At 38.5% G+C, this 19,981-nt stretch overlaps 1 protein-coding gene across 2 annotated transcripts; it reads left to right on the top strand.

Moving 5' to 3' along the window:
* The first annotated feature begins 2,692 nt into the window (after nucleotides 1–2,692).
* DMP1 (dentin matrix acidic phosphoprotein 1) lies at nucleotides 2,693–16,563 on the top strand. 2 transcript variants are annotated; one of them, XM_023198126.2, is made up of 6 exons: nucleotides 2,693–2,797; nucleotides 8,987–9,065; nucleotides 9,550–9,593; nucleotides 11,758–11,790; nucleotides 11,969–12,016; nucleotides 14,185–16,563. In XM_023198126.2, the coding sequence occupies exons 2-6, from the start codon at nucleotides 9,008–9,010 to the stop codon at nucleotides 15,520–15,522; spliced, it is 1,521 nt and encodes a 506-aa protein (XP_023053894.1). In that variant the 5' UTR covers nucleotides 2,693–2,797; nucleotides 8,987–9,007; the 3' UTR covers nucleotides 15,523–16,563. The 2 variants fall into 2 exon arrangements, with proteins under 2 accessions (XP_023053894.1, XP_023053895.1); XM_023198127.2 differs by lacking the exon at nucleotides 11,969–12,016 and having other exon boundaries at nucleotides 14,185–16,560.
* The last annotated feature ends 3,418 nt before the right edge of the window (nucleotides 16,564–19,981 follow it).

Genomic DNA, 19,981 nt, shown 5'->3' with positions numbered 1-19,981 from the left:
GTTCCAATATTTTCCTGAGTCCAGATATTTATTTTCTGAGTTATTATAGTTTCCATGTATTTTTTTTCACCTATTGTGTCATTTTCTTGATACTTCTTTGCTATTTTAAAAATAGAAACTTATGGTTTTAGTTTATTATTTAATTATGTCTTCTAAGCAAACTTTCACTGTTTAGCAGGTTGTTATTCTGCTCCTATGGGATTTAACCTTCATAGATTTTTTGCTGTTTGTTTTATATGAAATTGGTTTTCCTGTACTTTTAGAAAGTTCAGGGTAACTTTCAAACTTCACACGGCTCCCTCTTCTGTTGCTTTCATGTTATGTTAAAAAAAATAGCAGTTTTCTAATATTTCTTGGATCCATTCCCCTCTCCCATACTTATCTATGTTTTCTCTGTTGTCTATATCCTGTGCAATTTTTATTCCACTCCCAGAAGTTTCTCCTCTATGTGAGTCTGTCTTAGAAAGCAGCTATAGTGGCTCAGAATCCTTAGGGGCTAGACTGCTCTAGATCCTTCAGCTGTGCTATGAACCATTGGCACCCATCAGCAATAATTCTTGATGGCTTTGAGTTCTGCTGTTCTTATGTTCATCAGATTTCCTGTTGCTTCTCTCTGCTCACTCCTGCATAGACTCTCTAGGTCTTGTGACAGTTGGTTATTTGTCCTTAGTCACCTTGGAGTTAGTGGATATAACTTGTCACACAGGGTGTTAACTAATCAAAAATGGCCTCAACATTTCCTCTGCTCCCTACACATATGCATCCTAATCTGACACCAAAAGGTACAGAGTATTTCTTCTTATGAATCTGAGATCTTCTTGTGACTGACTGACCAACAGAATATGGAAAACTGATATTCTAGGAACTCTTGGCCCCCAGCCTTCAGGTTGTGAGAAGGCCAAGCCAAGGAGAGGCCATGTAAAGAACTGAAGTGCTCAGAATGACAGCTTCAACTGAGCTCTCAGGCAGCAACTATGAAAGTGGCATCTGAAATGTTCTGCCCCAACTGAGTCTTCAGACGACTATAGCGCTAGCTGTGAGAGATAACAAAATGGTAGTTGTTTTAAAATGCAAAATATTGAAGTGGTTTTTAATATAGCAATAGATAACGAAAATGCCTGGTTTTATTGTAAATTGTTATCCACAGTTTTTAATGTTGTTATCTAATTGCTCCTCTGTTTTTATGTAGGGATTTGAAGAGAGTCTAAAATAATGTCTTGTAATGCGATCTGCCCAAATCTGCCCAGAATCCAATTCTGTCATAAGATTATAAGGTTCTTCTAGCATAGATCTCAGTCAAGACCCATGAAACCATCAGAGAGTGTAATTCAGAACCAGAGCAAAACACAGGGAATTTGTAGCTTCCCCATATGGACTTTGGCTTTCTAATCAACCCTAAATGAAAATAGACATCTCTTTCCTCATTGTGCACACCACCCCCTCACCATGTTATAGTTCACACTAAATACGTTGACAATCCATATATCTGACATTAGTTGCCTGAATAAATTGGGCACTCTAATTTTCTAGATCCATGTTAGGAGCATCAGCTAAACTGTTTTTTTTTTTTTTTTTTTTTTTAACAATTAAAGCATTTTTTAAAAAGTCACAGTGAGTTATGCAGATACTGTAATCAACTTAATAGTTTGGCTAATTTTCTAGCCAATCCACTCAGTCATTCAAAGAGTACTGAGTGCTTATTAAGAACTGTTCTAGGTATCCAGGCACTGGTCTGATTATAGACCAGTAAACAAGTAAACATCCCTACTCTTGGGGAAATTAAGGTCCAGCAGCTCATATTCTCTAAATACCTGTTCAGTGGTCATCCTGCTGTCACTTAAACACATGCCTTGGAAATTGCCAAACCCATTTCCAGCTCCCTACAACTTTTAGTACACTTCCTCGAAAATGTTTTGGTAAATATCATTTTATCCATTTCATTACATTTTCAGTGGTGGCATAGAATTCCTTCAAGAATAGTTTCCTTGGATGCTACGCAACTACTATTCCTCTTAATCCAATTCTGATTTCAAAGAGTCATTAAAATGTGGCAAACAGGGGAAATGATTAAGCGTTAGATTTAAATTTTTTGAATAACACAATAGTTACTAAGGGGGGTACTTTAGTGGATGCTTTATTAGATGAGTAGGAGTTTGGGATCTTTGTGTGTATATGGAAGTGGGGAGATGGGAGGAAAAGGAGGTGAGTAGTAGAGGTTGTTAAAAGAGGAAAAAGGAAGAAATAAAAGCCCATATTCTCAAAACCAACAATTTAAGAAACTCTAGTATTTTAGTAGCTTTCTCCATGTACAACCTGGAAATGTACATTAACAGGAAACTTTCTACCCACCCCTGCCTCCGCCTTTCCCATCCTTGGGTCTGCTGGGATCTGTCGGTGGGTAGAAGACATTGTCATTGTTTATAATGTTCATAAGCCTGCCTGAATGTGAATGACATATATTTAGAAATCAAAATAAAGCTTTGGGAAGATCTTCAATTTAATGGAAACTAGTCTAGTCATTTGGGAACCACAAGAGCTTTTTAGGGAAAATCTGCCTCTGCCAGCTGGAGGAAGTGTGGGTGTACCGGGGTCCCGGTGATACCTTGTGATGTCAGTCACCCCCAGGCTGAGGTTGATTGGCTATGAAGAGCTGCAGCAGAGTTTAAATTCCTGCACCATCAGAGAAGTGTCCAGAATATCAACACAAGATTGGCTTCATTGGGCATAGATTTCCTCCATGAGAACGTCAACCTGATTTTTGAGACTTTTTGAAAAAAGTCTTTGTGAACTAAGGAGGGTAAGCCATTTATATCATTTAATTTTTTAAAATGACTTTTGCTGGTTGTTTGGAAAATATTAAATATGTATACATGTTTGAGGCATTATACCATGTAGAAAGAGATGAGAGAGCTGCGCTTTGGGTAAAAACAGTTCATATTTTTGTGCCTGTTGTTTATGCCACAGTAAATAATGATATTAAAATGACATGTTAGGTCAATAGAGCCAGGTGTTTTTCTTGGTAATGCTTTAATTATATCTCCGCATGATGCTTCTAAAAGGGAAAGTTTATAGAACAGGAGGCAGATGGAAGGTCATTTTGAAATTTAGTTTTAATTAGCAAAACATACAAAACTTTTACATTTAGGTTTCATGAATATGGGAATGTTTAAGGCCTACAAGATTGTGAAGAAAAATCTAAACTGGATGGAAGGACTTTCAAAATAGTTTTTTTCAACTAAAAAATGTAATGTTATTCACCTAGAGAGCATCTAGTAATATTTTTTATGAACTGCATAAGTAACTAAAAGATGATTAAACTACTGAAATAACTGAGGGTGTCATCATTACATTTTTTGTATTGTTTAACTGGGTATTCACGTTAGCATGATGCCTTGGATACAGTCAGAATCCAATAAATGTTAGTTATAATTGCATTTAAAAATATTTTTTAGTGTAGAGAACTTGTGTATATGTTCCTGCCCATGTGTATTTTTATGTACTGTATTTACTGTACTTCTTCATCTGCATGACATTTAGAAGAGTCCACGTGTTTCAGCAACTTATCTTCCTTAAGAGCAGTAACTTGTGCTTAACCATACTTTCCGTTTAACTGAGGCTTGACTAACCTATTTTAACCTTGTTTAAAAATGTGAACAAACTATTTTCTAAAGGGTATTAGTCCACTTATCTACCTGAAAATAGTGATGTAAAGCAACATGCCTCAGATGCTTAGAGGCCTTCCAAATCTATACTTAATTTTGGGGGCACCTCAGAGTTATTTTCCTGTGGTTAAAAGCATATAATATTGGATTCATTGTAATTGACCTTAAAACACTTACAATAGGAAGGATTGGAAATTTTTTTTTGGTTTGTTTGTTTCTCTGGATTCCTGGTCGAGTTCATATCCTGGCCAAGTTTGACTCTATTTTCAAAGAGTAATAAGAAAACAAATTCTAGCAGGTTCTAGTTAGTTGGATTCAGGGTAATTTCATTTTTGTGAAACCAGCTTATTTTATTATTACAAATTGCTGTATACTCAGCACCTAGAAAAGTGGCTAGCACATTGGATGTTCATAAATATTTATTGACTGCTAATGAATGAATGTATCATTCAGTTGTGTTCTTGAAGATAACAATATTAACACAAATAAAGCAAATTAATATGATGAATTGTTTTCCAAAAGAAAAAAGAGCCTATGACTTTTCAAACCTTTATTTTCTTCCTTTGGCCTATTTCCTTCATTTTGGTTTACATAAAAGAAGACATACATTTTACAAATGTATCTTAACCTTGAGAAAATTCTAGAACAAATTTCCTTACTTAAGAGCCCAAAGAAGTTTTGGCTATATCTGAAGTCTTGACTATAGTTTCCCTCTCCACACTCTAAACATTTGGCTCTTTTCAACTCTATGAAAACAATTCAAAAAGTCAGAAATTCTCTAATACACTGCCTTCCAAAGGGATGGAACTCAGGTTGTTGATTTCCTTTTGTTACGTCATCTCACTGTAGAATGACAGCACGTGGAACGTAGAAATAACATTAGCCAATCCTTAAAGAAGAACTCAAAGTTCTGGACTTTTAATTGCAGACTTGTAGCTGTGGTTCACAGTTACTATTCAGAATAGGGGTACTGCCTATCTGCTTCTACTGTTTTTTGAATAGTAGCCAAAATGTTTATAAAAAGTTTGGAGCTCTTGTTTGGAAAGCACTTCACAAAATTATAATTATTTTTATCAAAAATACCAAATGCAAACCTAATATGGGGTTTAAGATCTGACTTTCTTTAATGCTTAAGGTTGGACTATATTCTTTGGGTGGCAACATCAGCTCTTTCAGAACTCTAGGGTATCTTTTATTTTAGTTTACTAGACTTGCATCTGGGAAATTACTGCTTTAGGTCAGGGTGCTAAATAGTATTTCTAGAATCCTGAGCAAGTTAGGGCATCTTTCTTATGCTTTAGAATCTTCCATCCCTAAGAAACTTGAGCACTAGGGGCATGCACTTCTTTGGGAAAAAAACACAACATTCATTGGTTTAGAATAAATGCACAATGGCATCCCCAATTTTCTAATTATTTAGATGAGAGAAGCTAAAGAAAATACAAGAGAATTCAATAGTCATTGACCTTCTGTCAAGGCTCTAACATTTGCTAGTTTTCAGAGAATCATGAAATTATAACCCTATGCAAATTTCACTTTGAAAATTAAAATGGTGAGCTATCTAATTTTCATTTGATCTGTGAAGCTAAAACCATTGACAGGATTATTTTGAGAATATAATATTTGAGAAAATTTTGCTTTCCTGAAGAAATAAACCTAACAAATTTAAAAAACAGTTTTGATTGTGGGATCTAAAGAGACGTAACATCTATTAAATTAAGCTTGATTTTGGTGTAGTTAAGTATTTTCATATGTTTTTCTTTGTTGATACTAATTGAAGGATTTTAAAAGAAATTAAGATAGTATCAAACATAAGGACTGATATACACTATGCTGAATTAGAATAAAGAAAGTAGCACAAATTAAGAATAACTATGCTGAGGAGAGATAATGCCTATAATATACATGAGAGGTTGTTTGAGTTGTGTGAAGGTAGAAATGAGAAGCCTGTTCAGGCTCCTTATCTTAGAATTTCTATTATTTTCTTGAATACATTAAAAATAAGATTAAATGACTTCTTGAACCCAATGTTTCAGATAATATTCAGCATATTCAGGCATTATTGTTATACATATATATACACATATATACATACATATATGTATTGCATACATATACGTGTGTGTGTATACGTGTATACACATATACATATGTGTGTGTATATGTGTATACGTACATGTATATGTATACGTGTATATGTACATATATAGTATACATATATACATACACACATATGTATATGTGTATACACATATACACACACGTATATGTATGCAATACATATATGTGTGTATATATGTATATATACATATACATATAATTTTTTTTTGAGACAGGGTCTTGCTCTGTCACCCAAACTGGAGTAGAGTGGCACGATCATGGCTCAGTGTAGCTTCAACCTCCCTGGCTGAAAGAGTTCTCCCCACTCAGCCTCCTGAGTAGCTGGGACTACAGGCATGTGCCACCATGCCTGGCTAATTATGGTATTTTTATTTCGTACATCAAGTGTTAAACCCTCTTGTGGAACTTTAAAAACAAACCTATTCCTGTGCCCACCCAAGTGAATGGATTTATTGCCCTGGGATGGGATTTGTGCACTGGCATTTTTAAAACCCCTCCCAGGTGATAGTAATATACATTTAGGGTTGAGAATCTTTGGCTTTTAACTCCTATCATTAGTTTAGGGGCCAAGGGAAAACTTACCCCTCACCCTCTGAAGGTTCGCTGAAAATCAACTGACAAAAGATAGATTAATAGGAGAAAAGGAACACAAATTTATTTTTATGTGACACAGGAGCCTTCAGAACGAAGACCTGAAGATACAGGAGAAACCGTCCATCTTTATGCTTATGTCCAACAAAACATGGGCAGCCATGTAGAAATATGATTGGACAAAAAGGTTTTAACCTTATATTAGTAGACCAAGTCGGGTGGCCCAGCCATACCTGTCCAGATTCTTCTTGGCCTCTCTGTGCAGCATTTCTTCCTTCTTGATATGGGACAGTACCTTCTCTGGAATGGGGGTCTTATGACCTACAATTAAACTAGGTGGGTCAGAGAATTTCTTTATGGCCAGTTGTTACACAGAAAGACAGGGGGACTTAGGGTAATATTTTTAGGTGTTATTGCTGGCTTTGGGGAAAAGAGGTTCTGGTTTCTATAACCTGCCTTTGGGAAGAGGGATTCTAGTTTCCATGGTTAGTCTCAGGGGAGAATGAGGGACCAGAGATAGGAGGGCAGGGGAAGATCAGAGAGAAGTTTTTGCTTCTGAGGCCTTCATTGTGGAGTATTGTTTTCTGAGTTGCTACACTAGTAAACTATTGCAAATCAAAGAAAATGATTGAGTTGAGTCTCAATTAGTTTTTGGAGACTTATCTTGTCAAAATTGAGGAGGCACCTGGGAAAAAGGAACACAAAACCACCAGAAACATCTATGGTCAATGTTTCTTTACAAAGAGGGTCTGGGGACTTCATTATTTAAAGGGGAAAGAGCAGACAATAGAAGAAAGAGGAAGGGGATAAAAAGAATGGGTACATAAAAGAGGCAAGTGGTTGCATTCCTTTGGGTCTTTGTTTAGTGTTCACTGAACCCAGATTTTATATGTGAAAGGGTAGAGGAATAGTCAATTATGCATTTGTCTCATGCTCAGTGAATCTGCATTTTTACATAAGATAAAGTAAACATAGACTAGAGGAAGCTGTCAGACATGCATCTGTCTCAGGTGAGAAGAGGAATGACTTTTAGTTCTGTCCTTTGTCCTGAACTTGTGAAGGTAAGCTGTTAATTTACATGGTGAGGGTGAAATTCAGCCAGACTGTTTTAGGGTAAAGATCTCAGGGCCCACAGGAATTTCCCTGTGAGAAAACTGTGAGGGAGGTATGTAGCTTTTTATCCTTGTAGCTATCTTTTTAAGAACAAAATGGGAAGCAGGTCTGAGTGACCCAGTTCCTAGGTTGACTTTTCCCTTGGGCTTAGTGAGTTTGGGGTCCCAAGATTTTATTTTCCTTTCACGGTATACGTTTAACATTTAAAGAAATGAAACAAATCAACAAAAGTGAAATAAACTTGCAGGATTATTTGTGAAACATATGGAAGTTCATCAGACAAGTATGCTAAGGCAGCTACCAGGGCTTACTAGTGCAGGGTAAATTGCGTTCCTTAAACCACTTCAATAAATTTTTACTTTAGCATCTAGTACATCTATTTTTAAATACAGAACAAAGTGTTTTCCAAAGCAACAGTTCTTGAAGTGTGAAATGAAGTTACCCTTCAGAAAAGCAGTTTGATTTGGCATGTTTCTCTCAGCATGATTTACAAGTGTGTCCCAAACCTCTAATCTTCCCCAAATCCTTCAGTACTGTGAATGCCAGCAAAAATAATTTAGCATAATCATGTATAATGTATGATTAAATGTGTCACAGTAGATATTAAGAACTTTCTGAAGTTGTAATATGCAGCCTACTCTAGCGCATCTCTTTTAGATAAAAAAAAAAGTGAAAACAATCTATGTTGTGTAGACATTATTATGCAGTCATAAACGTGACCTAGAAGCCATTGTGTGTGTGTGAAAACAAATGCCCACCGCCTATCACTGGTGTCAATAAGTGTAGTTTTTAGGGAGAATACATTTGCTAGGGTGCTCAGCCATACCAAGCTGCGTAATTATTGTAAAAGTGAATGGATAGAAATTTCTGTATTCCTCTTTCTTTACTTTTTCGTCAATTTATCATACTTTATGCATTAGTGTTTGTAGATCTCCTCATTGGAACCTTTTCAATTTATTTCTTAGGAGTGAGGTTTTTAAAAACTACTTTGTTGAGTTATCATCTATACACCACATACTTCACTAATTTGAAGTGTATAGCTCAGTGGTTTTCCGTATATTCACAGAGTTGTGCAACCTTCACTACGATACATGGAACAGTTTCATCACCTCCAAAAGAAATCCTATACCCATTAGCTGTCACCCCTCAACCTCCCATCTGCACAAGCTCTGGGCAACCACTAATCTACTTTTTGTCTCTGTAGCTTTGCCTATTCTGGACATTTCGTGTATATAGAAGCATTCCAATGCGGCCTTTTTATCTGGCTTCTTTCACTTAGCATAGTGTTCTCAAGGTTCCCCTACTCTGCAGCACGTGTCAGTACTTCATTCCTCTTTATGGTTGAATAATATTCTGTTTTATAGATATAGTAAATTTTATTTATCCATTCATCAGTTCATGGACATTTGGATGAATTTTTAATAGGAAGAAACTGTTAAAAAGTTGAAGCTACTTTATTTCTTTAACATAGAGAGAAACATCTGTGTCCTTCGTTCCAGGTAGACGTATCACATCCAACTATGAAGATCAGCATCCTGCTCACGTTCCTTTGGGGATTATCCTGCGCTCTCCCAGTAAGTATTATGGTAAGGATATGTGAAAAAACCCTTTCATACTTAAAACTCCGTGATTTTCATTGGCTATGAACCAAGATGGCTGTATATGTTCCAGTCCAGTAAAAATAGTAGTTTCTTAGAAAGCTGTTTTCTTAAGAAATTTCATTTAAGTTGTTTTTTATTCTATTCAGTTGCCATTCATATAGATATCATTCATATTTTTCTTCCCTTATGAGCAGTGGTTCATAAAGTGTCATCCTGGAACCAGCAGCATCAGCGTCAACTAGGACCTTGTTAGAAATCCAAATTCATGGACCCTACCTCAGAGCTGCTAACAGACTCTTTAGGGATAGGAAACAGAAATCAGTGTTTTAACAAGGCCTCCAGGTGATTCTGATGCAGCCTAAAATTTGACTATCCCTACTCCTATGTATGAAAAGTGTTAATAACTGTTGCTTCAGAAAATTCTCTTTGGATTTACCATGTGTACTGAATTTTCTAGGTAGCCAGGTATCAAAATAATGAATCTGAGAGTTCTGAAGAATGGAAGGTGAGTAGAAATATGACTTTTTGAAATATTTTAATTTTCATTTATTATGAGTATAACCAAATTGACTTCATTGCAAATGTTGAAACTGCTAATGACTTCATGAGCATATCAATAAGCTAAACTATAGAGTTCATAGATGAAAATAATGCTGCGATTCCAAGTTAGTAGTATAATCTGGCAAGGAAGCATATTTTCTGTTAGCTTTCTTCTTGTAATGGATGTGTAAAATAGTACCAGGGGATGCATGACAATGAACCAAGAGTTTTCAGGAGATATTATGACTTGAAATCTGTTTTAACAAGAGTTATCTGGTGGCAAGAGGTCAAGTCCTGGGAGGTGAGAAAAGAAAGAAGAATGAGAGGACACTACAGTCTCTGGAATGAGAGCTAATGTTGCCGGCATGTTATTGTATTGAGAATTATTAACTCTCAATAACTCAAGAATCATTGCCAGGCACAGTTCTGAGTCTTCTACATATATTAACTTTCTTAATTTTCACACCTCTGTGAATTAGGCATTATGTTTTATTCTCACTTTACAGACGAGAAAACTGACCACAGAGAGTAACTCAATCTGTCCTGGTTACGTGGTTAATTAGTGTTAGAGCCAGACTTTGATATTATGTCACTCACTCTAGCTCCAGAAAAAAAAAAAAAAAAAAAAATCCACATTCTTAACCAGTGTGTTACTCCCTCTCAGGAAGGAGCCAGGTCTAAGAGGTCAGAAAATTCTCAAGATTGGCACTAAGGGTTAAAATCTTATGTGAAATCAGAGCATTTTGTTCACTACCTTGTTTCCTACTGGCTTTTACATATGATAAAGCTTGGGCCCAGTGCTTTTGGTGGTGGCCAGATAATGTCAGCGACCTGAGGTGGGGTCTTGTCCACACCTGAGTCTGGAATAGACTTTGCAGTATTTGTTATGAACTTTCTTCAGAGATATCCATAGGCTGGTTAATTTAAAAGCAGACACTGTAGATCCTCTCTCTCATTTAACTGAGACACACAAACATGCTCTGTTCTCAAGTCGAGCCTTGGCATGAGAAAAATAACAATGTCTTGCTCCCTTCCACCCATTAATTCCAAATGATAACTGACTGGAGCACAGCCTGCCATTGTGCCTGCCTGCAGTGTCACAGGCCAAAGGCAGAGTGATTATAGCTCCTTTCTCTAAGGAGATATCCCCAGTCCAGCACCGCTGAGATGCACTTTGAAGACATATCAATAGCAGCTCCTCCCTGCTCTACTTCGCGCCTTGGGTGTTCCACACGGGACTTTGCCCTTCTCAAAGGGCAGGGGGGAGAAGTGGTGGGGAGGAGTACCAGAAGTTGCTAAGGCATTCTTATAGTGCTTATGAGACTAAAGATAGTGAAATAAATCAGAAGTATGACTAGTTAAATTTCTGACTTAGCATTTGTTTTTAAAACCAGGGCTGTTACATGACTCGAGAAAGGTTTAATGGCTTTCTCAATTCAGTTTTTTTTACTATTAAATTTTATATGGTGGATGTTCTCAAATGGATTTTTTCTTTAGTTTATATCATGTTGAATAAATAGTTTTCGAGATACTTCCATAGGCATTAGCTGGTTTCACCCTCATAACTACCTTGTGGGGTAAGCACAGTGGGTGTTAATTTCCTTAATTTATGAACAAGAAACTGGGGGTCAGACACATGAAGTGAATTGCCTACCTTCACCTAGAGTAACCAACCATCTCGGTTTACCTGGAACTTAGGGGTTTCCTGCAACATATGACTTTCAGTGCTAACACCAAGATGATTGGTTCTCAGGGCTAAAACCAAGATCAGTGAGTTAATTGAGACTTACATCTGGATTCTGAGTTTCAATGCTGCTTTTCATGTGTTACATTTCCTCTAGGTTGTATCAACGGCCAGGTTCAAAGACAGCATATTTATTTCTGTAAATGAAATATCAGAAATACAAACTTCGTCTAGTTCTCTTATATCCCAAGATCTTTTCAAGCCATTAGTCATTTTACCTTCCGTTTTGAACTATTTCATCATAAAATTTCACTAATTACTCATGTAAATGTAAGACCTCTACCAAGAAACTAAAAATAATCACCTAAAATTATTGTAAATAATTATAATAATGAAATCCATCTGTGAGGGAGTAATTTGTTTTCCTTCCTTTTCTTTTTTGCAGGGTCATTTGACTCAGGCACCAACACCTCCCTTGGTAACTATCTCATTTACTTTTGTCATAAACATCTCATGAAGCAACTTTAACACTCTTCCAGCTGCCTTTTACAATTTTGAAAGTAGTAAATCCAGACTGGAAGCAATTGATGTGTATCATGTTTTTTTCTTTCCTAAGGAATTACTAAAAAGAAAAATAAACATTTTTCCCCTTTCAGGAGAGCAGTGAGTCATCAGAAGGAAGTAAAGTTAACTCAGAGGAACACGTAATTAAACAGACCTTTCTTAACTTTTCAGGCTACTTAGGAATGGAAGGAAACGATGTTAGATTAAATTACCTGGCAACAGTTCTAAATATAATATTTTCTAACTATGAGTTATGCTGGCTAAAGAGTCCCATAAAATAAGAAGAGAAAAATGAGTAAAGAGAATTCACATGCAGACATGCTATTCATCTTATTTTCATCACTGAGGCTAGATTGCTGGCATTGTGGCCCCAAATGTCTCTCCTAGTTAAAAAATAAACACACACAGACACACATGCACTCACAAATGGTCACTGACCATGTCAAACTTACTCATCAACTGAAACTGTTGCTTTTACAATTGGAGCAGTTCAGATCAGGTGAAGAAGTGCCTGGGAACTTCTCTGTGTCAAGGATCCTGCTTGAAGACAGAACAGGAGAGCCCTGAGGAAACTTTAAGTAAAACAATTGCTTCATTAATGACTTTCTCTTTAAAAATAGTCCCATCTGTGGGACCGGGCTCTGGGAGTGAGAAAGGCAGACTCAGTTTATATCCTTTAAAGCTGGCATTCTTTTTCATTTTTCTAAGACTAAGTGTTGTTACTTTCTTAGCTATGCTATTGTTTTAACCAAATTCAATCCTGTGGGACTCCAGAGAGTCCAGGAGCCAGGTTTCTCCCCAAAACTTTGTTCCATGTTGCATTCTACACTTAGCCAGAGTTGGAAGATGAATTATTAGCCTGTTTATCCCTATTTACTTGAGGTTATCAAAGGAACGTTCTAGAAATTTAAAAGCATAGAACTGGGGAAATGCTGTTTGCTGGGGACTTTGTGATTTGTTGCCTCAAGGGTCTCTAAGCTCTCAAGTTACGGTAGCAATCCCTGCTTGAGAAAGGGTTAACGAAGTATGGTGATTCCTGCAATTCCTGCTTGTGAGTTGGGTTAACGAGGTATAGCAGGTTAAACCCATGCTCAGTTCCACCATACCAGCATTAAACTCCAGTGCTAGGAAGAGAGGTCAACAGCATATACACAAGTACTCCCAATTACAGACTCAGACGTTGATCAGTCGGGACATGTTAAACAAACAAACAAACAAAAAAACTAGCAGGTATGCTCTGTTGTAGGGTATGGCAAAGAGAGCAGATATTTTGGGAGCATAATGTGTGAAGACTCACTGTCCTTCCTTACTGGTACAGTGCATCCAATTATTTTACTTACAGGGCTCACCTCTCTGACTTCCCACTCAGCACTAAGCTGCCTTGGTGGTCGCACTAGTTGGTGTCTTCCAGCTGAATCATCTATAGGCAACTTTCTGGTTGTACCAATGAGGTAGAAACATGGTTTGGGTGAGGTATATACCTTACTATAATATTTTATTTTCATTTTAGCTAAAGATTTTATCCTCCTGTCCTAGTACATTTTTCCCTCCAGATGAAAAAAAACTGGGGTCATTTTAAGATCACTCACTATTTTTGAAAACTCTGTTTTATACAAAACACTTTCATGCATGAGCATTATAAACCAACTCTTTAATTCACAAACAATTACCTAAGAGGTTTTGTTGTTGTTGTTGTGTTTGTTTGTTTGTTTGAGACGGAGTCTAGCTCTGTCACCAGGCTGGAGTGCAGTGGCTCGATCTCAGCTCACTGTAACCTCTGCCTCCCGGGTTCAGGTGATTCTCCTGCCTCAGCCTCCTGACTAGCTGGGACTACAGGTGCGTGGCACCACGGCCAGCTAATTTTTGTATTTTTAGTAGAAACGGGGTTTCACCATGTTGGCCAGGATGGTCTTGACCTCTTGACCTCGTGATCCGCCCACCTTGGCCTCCTATTGCTGGGATTACGGGTGTGAGCCACAGTGCCCGGCCCAAGAGTTTTTGTTTTTGTTTTTTAAAGAAATTATATATACAGTATGATTTGAATTTCATAAATGTGATTTCCAGAAAGCTTTTTGAGAAAATGTTAGCAGCATTGAGTGAAGTGTGCCTATATAAAATGGAACCACTTGAGATTCAACTTCTCTTCCTTCCTGTTTAAGCTCTGGTGGAGATGTTATAGAGTAGTAAAACTGACCATTAGAGGAGGGGAAGTAGGATGAAGGAAGCAGAAAGACTAGACAGGCTCTAGATAACTCCTTCTCTATCAGTTCCTGGAATAATGATCATATCTGTTAACCCCAAATTCTAGGCAAATGAAGACCCCAGTGACAGCACTGAGTCAGAGGAGGGCCTGGGCTCTGATGATGATCAATACATTTATAGGCCAGCTGGTGGCTTCTCCAGGAGCACAGGAAAAGAAGGAGATGATAAAGATGACGATGAAGATGACAGTGGAGATGATACCTTTGGCGATGATGACAGTGGTCCAGGGCCCAAAGACAGACAAGAAGGAGGAAACTCCAGACTGGGAAGTGATGAGGACTCTGATGACACCATACAATCCAGTGAAGAGGGTGCCCCACAAGGGCGAGACAGTGCCCAGGATACCACCAGTGAGAGCAGGGAACCTGACAATGAGGACCAGGTGGACAGCAGGCCTGAGAGTGACAGTGAAGAGCACTGGGTGGGAGGTGTCAGTGATGGGGAGAGCAGCCATGGAGACGGCTCTGAGTTTGATGATGAGGGAATGCAGAGTGATGACCCAGACAGCATCAGAAGTGAAAGGGGAAACTCCAGGATGAACAGTGCAGGCATGAAATCAAAAGAATCTGGAGAAAACAGTGAGCAAGCAAACACTCAAGATTCAGGTGACAGCCAATTGCTGGAGCATCCCAGTAGGAAAATTTTTAGGAAGTCTCACATCTCGGAGGAAGATGATAGAGGTGAACTTGATGACAACAATACAATGGAAGAAGTCAAGAGTGACTCTACAGAAAACAGCAACTCCAGAGATGCTGGCCTCGGCCAACCCAGGAGAGACAGCAAGGGTGACTCTCAAGAAGAGAGCAAGGAGAATATGTCCCAGGAAGACAGCCAAAACGTAGATAGCCCCAGCAGTGAGTCCAGCCAAGAGGGCAACCTGCCATCTCAAGAGAACAGCAGTGAGTCTCAGGAAGAGGTGGTGAGTGAGTCCAGAGGAGACAACCCGGACCCCACAACTAGTCATGTAGAAGACCAGGAAGACAGTGACTCCAGTGAGGAGGACAGCTCGCACACACTCTCCCACTCAAAACGTGAATCCAGCGAGGAGCAAGCAGACAGCGAATCCAGTGAGAGCCTCAACTTCTCAGAGGAAAGCCCGGAGTCCCCCGAGGATGAGAACAGCTCCAGCCAGGAGGGCCTGCAGTCTCATAGCAACTCAGCAGAGAGTCAGAGTGAGGAAAGCCAGTCTGAGGAAGACGACAGTGACTCTCAAGACAGCAGCAGATCCAAAGAAGATAGCAACTCCACGGAGAGCGAATCAAGCAGTGAGGAAGACAGGCAGTTGAAAAACATTGAGATAGAGAGCCGGAAATTAACAGTTGATGCCTATCACAACAAACCCATTGGGGACCAAGATGACAATGACTGCCAAGATGGCTATTAGCATCAGCTGTCCTAAGAAGCAGCTGTCACATAAAGGAGTCTTAGGGGCTTGAAAGTGTATCATGATAACTATAATTTATTGATGTGTTGATCAAAAGAATAACCAGATGCCATTTTTTTTTCCTGAAAGGAATTGCTGGACATTATACTTGTTTCTAGCATGTCATCATTTCATAGAGGTTTAAATACTGTGGAGTAACAGCAGATAATCCAAAGAGGCTAGAAGCAAGAAAGGATCTGCATGATAACTTTGCAGCTGAGATAGTTCCTAACTCATCAACCTAACAAACAAAGCTACTGGGGGTCTGTGATGTACCAGGCACTGTGCTAGGTGTTGAAAATGTAAAGCAGGTTAAGACTTGCTTCTTGCTCGTAGGAGCTTATAGAAGAATCTAGAAAGCTACAGAGTTAAAGAGGGATATGTATAGGAGAAACAAGAATTGTTACAATCCAGTATGGTGAGTGCCAAGACAGAGCTATGAACACGATATCTATCTGGGAGCACTGAGAAGGGTGACCAATGCGTTGGAGAACGAGGGAGGGCTTCACAGCAGAAGGCACTGGAGTTGGAAGGTTGCATAGGGTTTCCTCATTGGAGACTGGGGAATTCTATTCTTGGGATAAATAATAGTAAATTCTATAGGATTAAATACTTAGTTTGCAAAAGCACTTTGAAATTATGGCACAATGAGTTGTTTTGGATAAGAAAGTATTTTTTCTCCCAATTAATTTACCAATTCACCATTTTTTTTTTTTTTTTTTTGTAGAACTCCCATAAACATCACCTTACTGATCACTGGTGATGATAAGAAGGATTGGGTCAGGAAGAGTGGGAGAAAGAAATTCCTCTTTACATGGATACTTTTTAGCTTTATTTTTCTAAAATCAGTTTGTGTGCAATGCTAGAAAAAAACTGTTCTCTGAGTCCTTTACAGAGAAAAATTCTGTATATAAGATTCAATTGATTTTTTGCCAAATATCATTTGAAATATTACCTCAACATAAAATACTTGTTTTGTAATAAAGATTACAATACCCAAAAAAAGTGCTTATTTGTAATCGTGGTGTTGATTATTAGGATTTATTTATGTTAAGCAACTCTTTCTTTAAAACATTCCCAAATTGTTCATTACCTTCCTCCTATTAAAATGCAAGATTTTCTTAAATTATTTCCTGAAAATTTTATTTGTAATTCAGGTAGCATTTGATAAAAGTACTATGTGTTGCTTATGATATTTCACTAACTATACCTGTTACAGAACAGGAAGAAAAATGAAGCAAACTCCCAATTTTTGTTTGAGGCCACACTAAAAGTTCATGATGTTCAGGCTTAACATTAGTTCCTGCTGGTCTCTCAGACTCATTTGTGTAAGCTCTGGAAGCTACAGAGAACCATATTCCTTATATTTTTATTTCTTTGAAAGAAATGACTTCATCTCAGCACTTCTACTTTACAAATGTGTTTTTACCCACACTTCCACTAGAGTACTTCAGAATTCCCCACAAAATTATTAAAAGAATCAAGAAGACTTCCTGGCCAGGCGCAGTGGCTCACGCCTGTCATCCCAGCACTTTGGGAGGCCGAGGTGAGCAGATCACTTGAGGTCAGGAGTTCAAGACCAGCCTGGCCAACATGGTCTCTACTAAAAATACCAAATGAACCAGGTGTGGTGGCACTCCTCTGTAGTCTCAGCTACTCAGGAGGCTGAGGCACAAGAATTGCTTGAACCCGGGAGGTGGAGGTTGCAGTGAGCCGAGATCGTGCCATTGCACTCTAGCCTGGTAAAGAAGAGCAAGACCCTGTCTAAAAAAAAAAAAAAAAAAAATCAAGAAGATTTTCTAACTTTCAGTCTCACCCTTCCCATCCTTCACATTACTCTGTTCCCTCACAAGGTCAAAGGTGTGTTTACTTGGAGAGATTTAAAAATCGTGTGTGTGTGTGTGTGTGTGTGTGTGTGTGCTGTTCTCTAATACTTCCCCTTGAAATTTTTGAGTTTTTAATTTAGTAGGTCTGGAGTGAGACTCAGGGCTCTGCATCTCTAAAAGGATTCCAGGAAATTCTGATGGAGCCCATCCAATATCACTATTTGGGGTCTCCACTTGGATTCATTATCTGACTCCATTAACCTACAGGTTCCTGCCAACCCGTTGCTCCTCCTGAGAAGAACTGCCCCATGCTCAGTCCTCCTCGTTGCCTGAGGCACAGGTGGCCATGTTCTAACCACTCACATGCCCCACCTCACCATAGGGGACTGGAAAGAATGAGCACCTGACATGAGGCGAGCCTGGCTGGCAGCCTCCAAGGAGCCATGTTGCAAAGGCTCTGCCTGAACGCTGATGGTGGGGGCTTGAAGTCTAAACTTATTTTCCTTCTCTGCAAATTTGAATATTTAGGGAAAGAGATGTCAGAAAGCGGTTAGAACAAAAACAGAAGGGAATATACAGAGAGGCAGAAATGGAGAGTGGGCTAAACCCCATTAATGTGGCACACAAAATGGAAAATTATGGAGCTCCTGATGCTGAGGGGCAAAATAATCAAATTCCTGCCTGTAAGTTGGACTTGACTCTCCTGTTGCCCCCAGACCTTCCTGGATTCTGGGATGTTTTGTCTTCTTGAATGCCCCCTGCATGAGAGCACCCACCTTTCTTGAGGCAACTTGAGTGAGTCTTTGTTCCCGGCAACCAAAATGCCTAATGAACAGAGACTTAGAAACTTAGGTTATGTTAGCTAGTGTTCCTAGGTTCTATAACCCAGTGGTCCCCAAGCTTTTTGCTGTCAGGGACCAGTTTCGTGGAAGACAATTTTTCCAGGGATGGGGGGTGAGGAGGATGGTTTCAGGGTTATTCAAGTACATTACATTTATTGCACACTTATTTTCTATTATTATTACATTGGAATATAAAATGAAATAATTATACGACTCACCATAGTGTAGAATCAGCCCTGAACTTGTTGTCCTGCAACTAGATGGTTCCATCTGGGGTTGATGGGAGAGAGTGACAGATCATCAGGCATATACAAAATTCACAATAGGGTTCCCGCTCCTATGAGAATCTAATGCCAATGCTGATCTGACAGGAGGTAGAAATCAGGCAGTAATATGAATAATGGGGAGCAACTGTAAATACAGATGAAGCTTCACTTGCTCGCCTGCCTCTCATCTTTTGTAGTTGTGGCTTAGTTCCTAACCAGGGTATGAGGAGCCCTGTTATAACCCCTTTATCCGGATAATTCACAGGACTTTTAGAAGAAAGAACAGTGATAAGAATTTCGGCTATGTTCATGATAGAAACCTCCTCTGGGGCAGATGTAGGAGAGTTTTCCTTTAAGTTCCCATTGACTCATTAAATGTGCTTGCTATAGGCATTGGTGCATCTTGCAGTTGGAAGTGGTAGAGACACATTATTCAAAGGAAAGGTGGCTGGACTTGACCTTTGGCTTTCAAGGTGTACAAGTTTCCTCATGGAGTTCCTCTTGAAGTCTGTAGTAGATGAGTCCACTTGGGAATCCAAATTATAATTAGCAAATAATTTTAAATTTATAATGGGAAAGAATAAGAATGAAAAGCCTGCATGGTGAGCATAAATGGGAACAGAGGGAGCTATGCAGTGTGAATGTTTAACAGCATTGGGCTAAAATAAGACGGTGCCTCTACGATGCTCCCTGGAAACCTCACAGTAGGAACTGAAACATTCTCTCTCCCTGAAAAGTGCTCTAAAATGTCATGATTAACTTTTGCCTCAGTGGTTATTTTTCTAAGCTTGTGAGGGCTGATCCACTCTTCATTAAATTGCCCATTCTTTATTTAAAAAGCATTTTAAACTGAAAAGTAATAACTGCACATATTTGTGGGGTACATAGTGATATTTTGATACATACAATGTATAGTGATCAGATCAGGGTAACTAGGATATCCATCACCTCAAGCATTTATTATGTTTTTGTATTGGGAACGTTCAATATCCCCCTTCCAGCTATTTGAAACCATACATATAAATATATATATATATATATACACATGCACACACACACATACACACACACTCACTTTTTTATATATTATGTATATATTTTGTATAATATGTATATATATATACATTCTTTTTTGTCAGACAACCAATTTCTTTTTTTAAAGGTAACTTTTATTTTAAGTTCAAGGGTACATGTGCTGGTTTGTTACATAGGTAAACTTGTGTAATAGGGGTTTGTTGAACAGATTATTTCACTACTCAGGTATTAAGCCTAGTACCCATTAGTTATTTTTCCTGATCCTCTCCCTCCTCCCACCCTCTACCCTCTGATAGGCCTCAGTGTCTGTTGTTCCCCTCTATGTGTACATGTGTTCTCATCATTTAGCTCCCACCTATAAGTGAGAACATGCAGTATTTGGTTTTCTGTTCCTGTGTTTTGGTGAAACTGTATATTATTTGTTAAATATAGTCATCCTGCAGTGCTATAG

This window comes from Piliocolobus tephrosceles, chromosome 3 (assembly GCF_002776525.5).
Source record: "Piliocolobus tephrosceles isolate RC106 chromosome 3, ASM277652v3, whole genome shotgun sequence".
NCBI lineage: Eukaryota > Metazoa > Chordata > Mammalia > Primates > Cercopithecidae > Piliocolobus > Piliocolobus tephrosceles.
This window is presented reverse-complemented; position numbering and strand designations above follow the sequence as displayed.

Bases quoted from the DNA above. Each gene is read 5' to 3' on its own strand.
- DMP1 (XM_023198126.2), top strand. From the start codon at position 9,008: ATGAAGATCAGCATCCTGCTCACGTTCCTTTGGGGATTATCCTGCGCT. The intron at 9,594-11,757 runs GTGAGTAGAAAT...TCTTTTTTGCAG, and splicing joins AGAGTTCTGAAGAATGGAAG to GGTCATTTGACTCAGGCACC. The intron at 12,017-14,184 runs GTAATTAAACAG...CCCAAATTCTAG, and splicing joins AAGTTAACTCAGAGGAACAC to GCAAATGAAGACCCCAGTGA.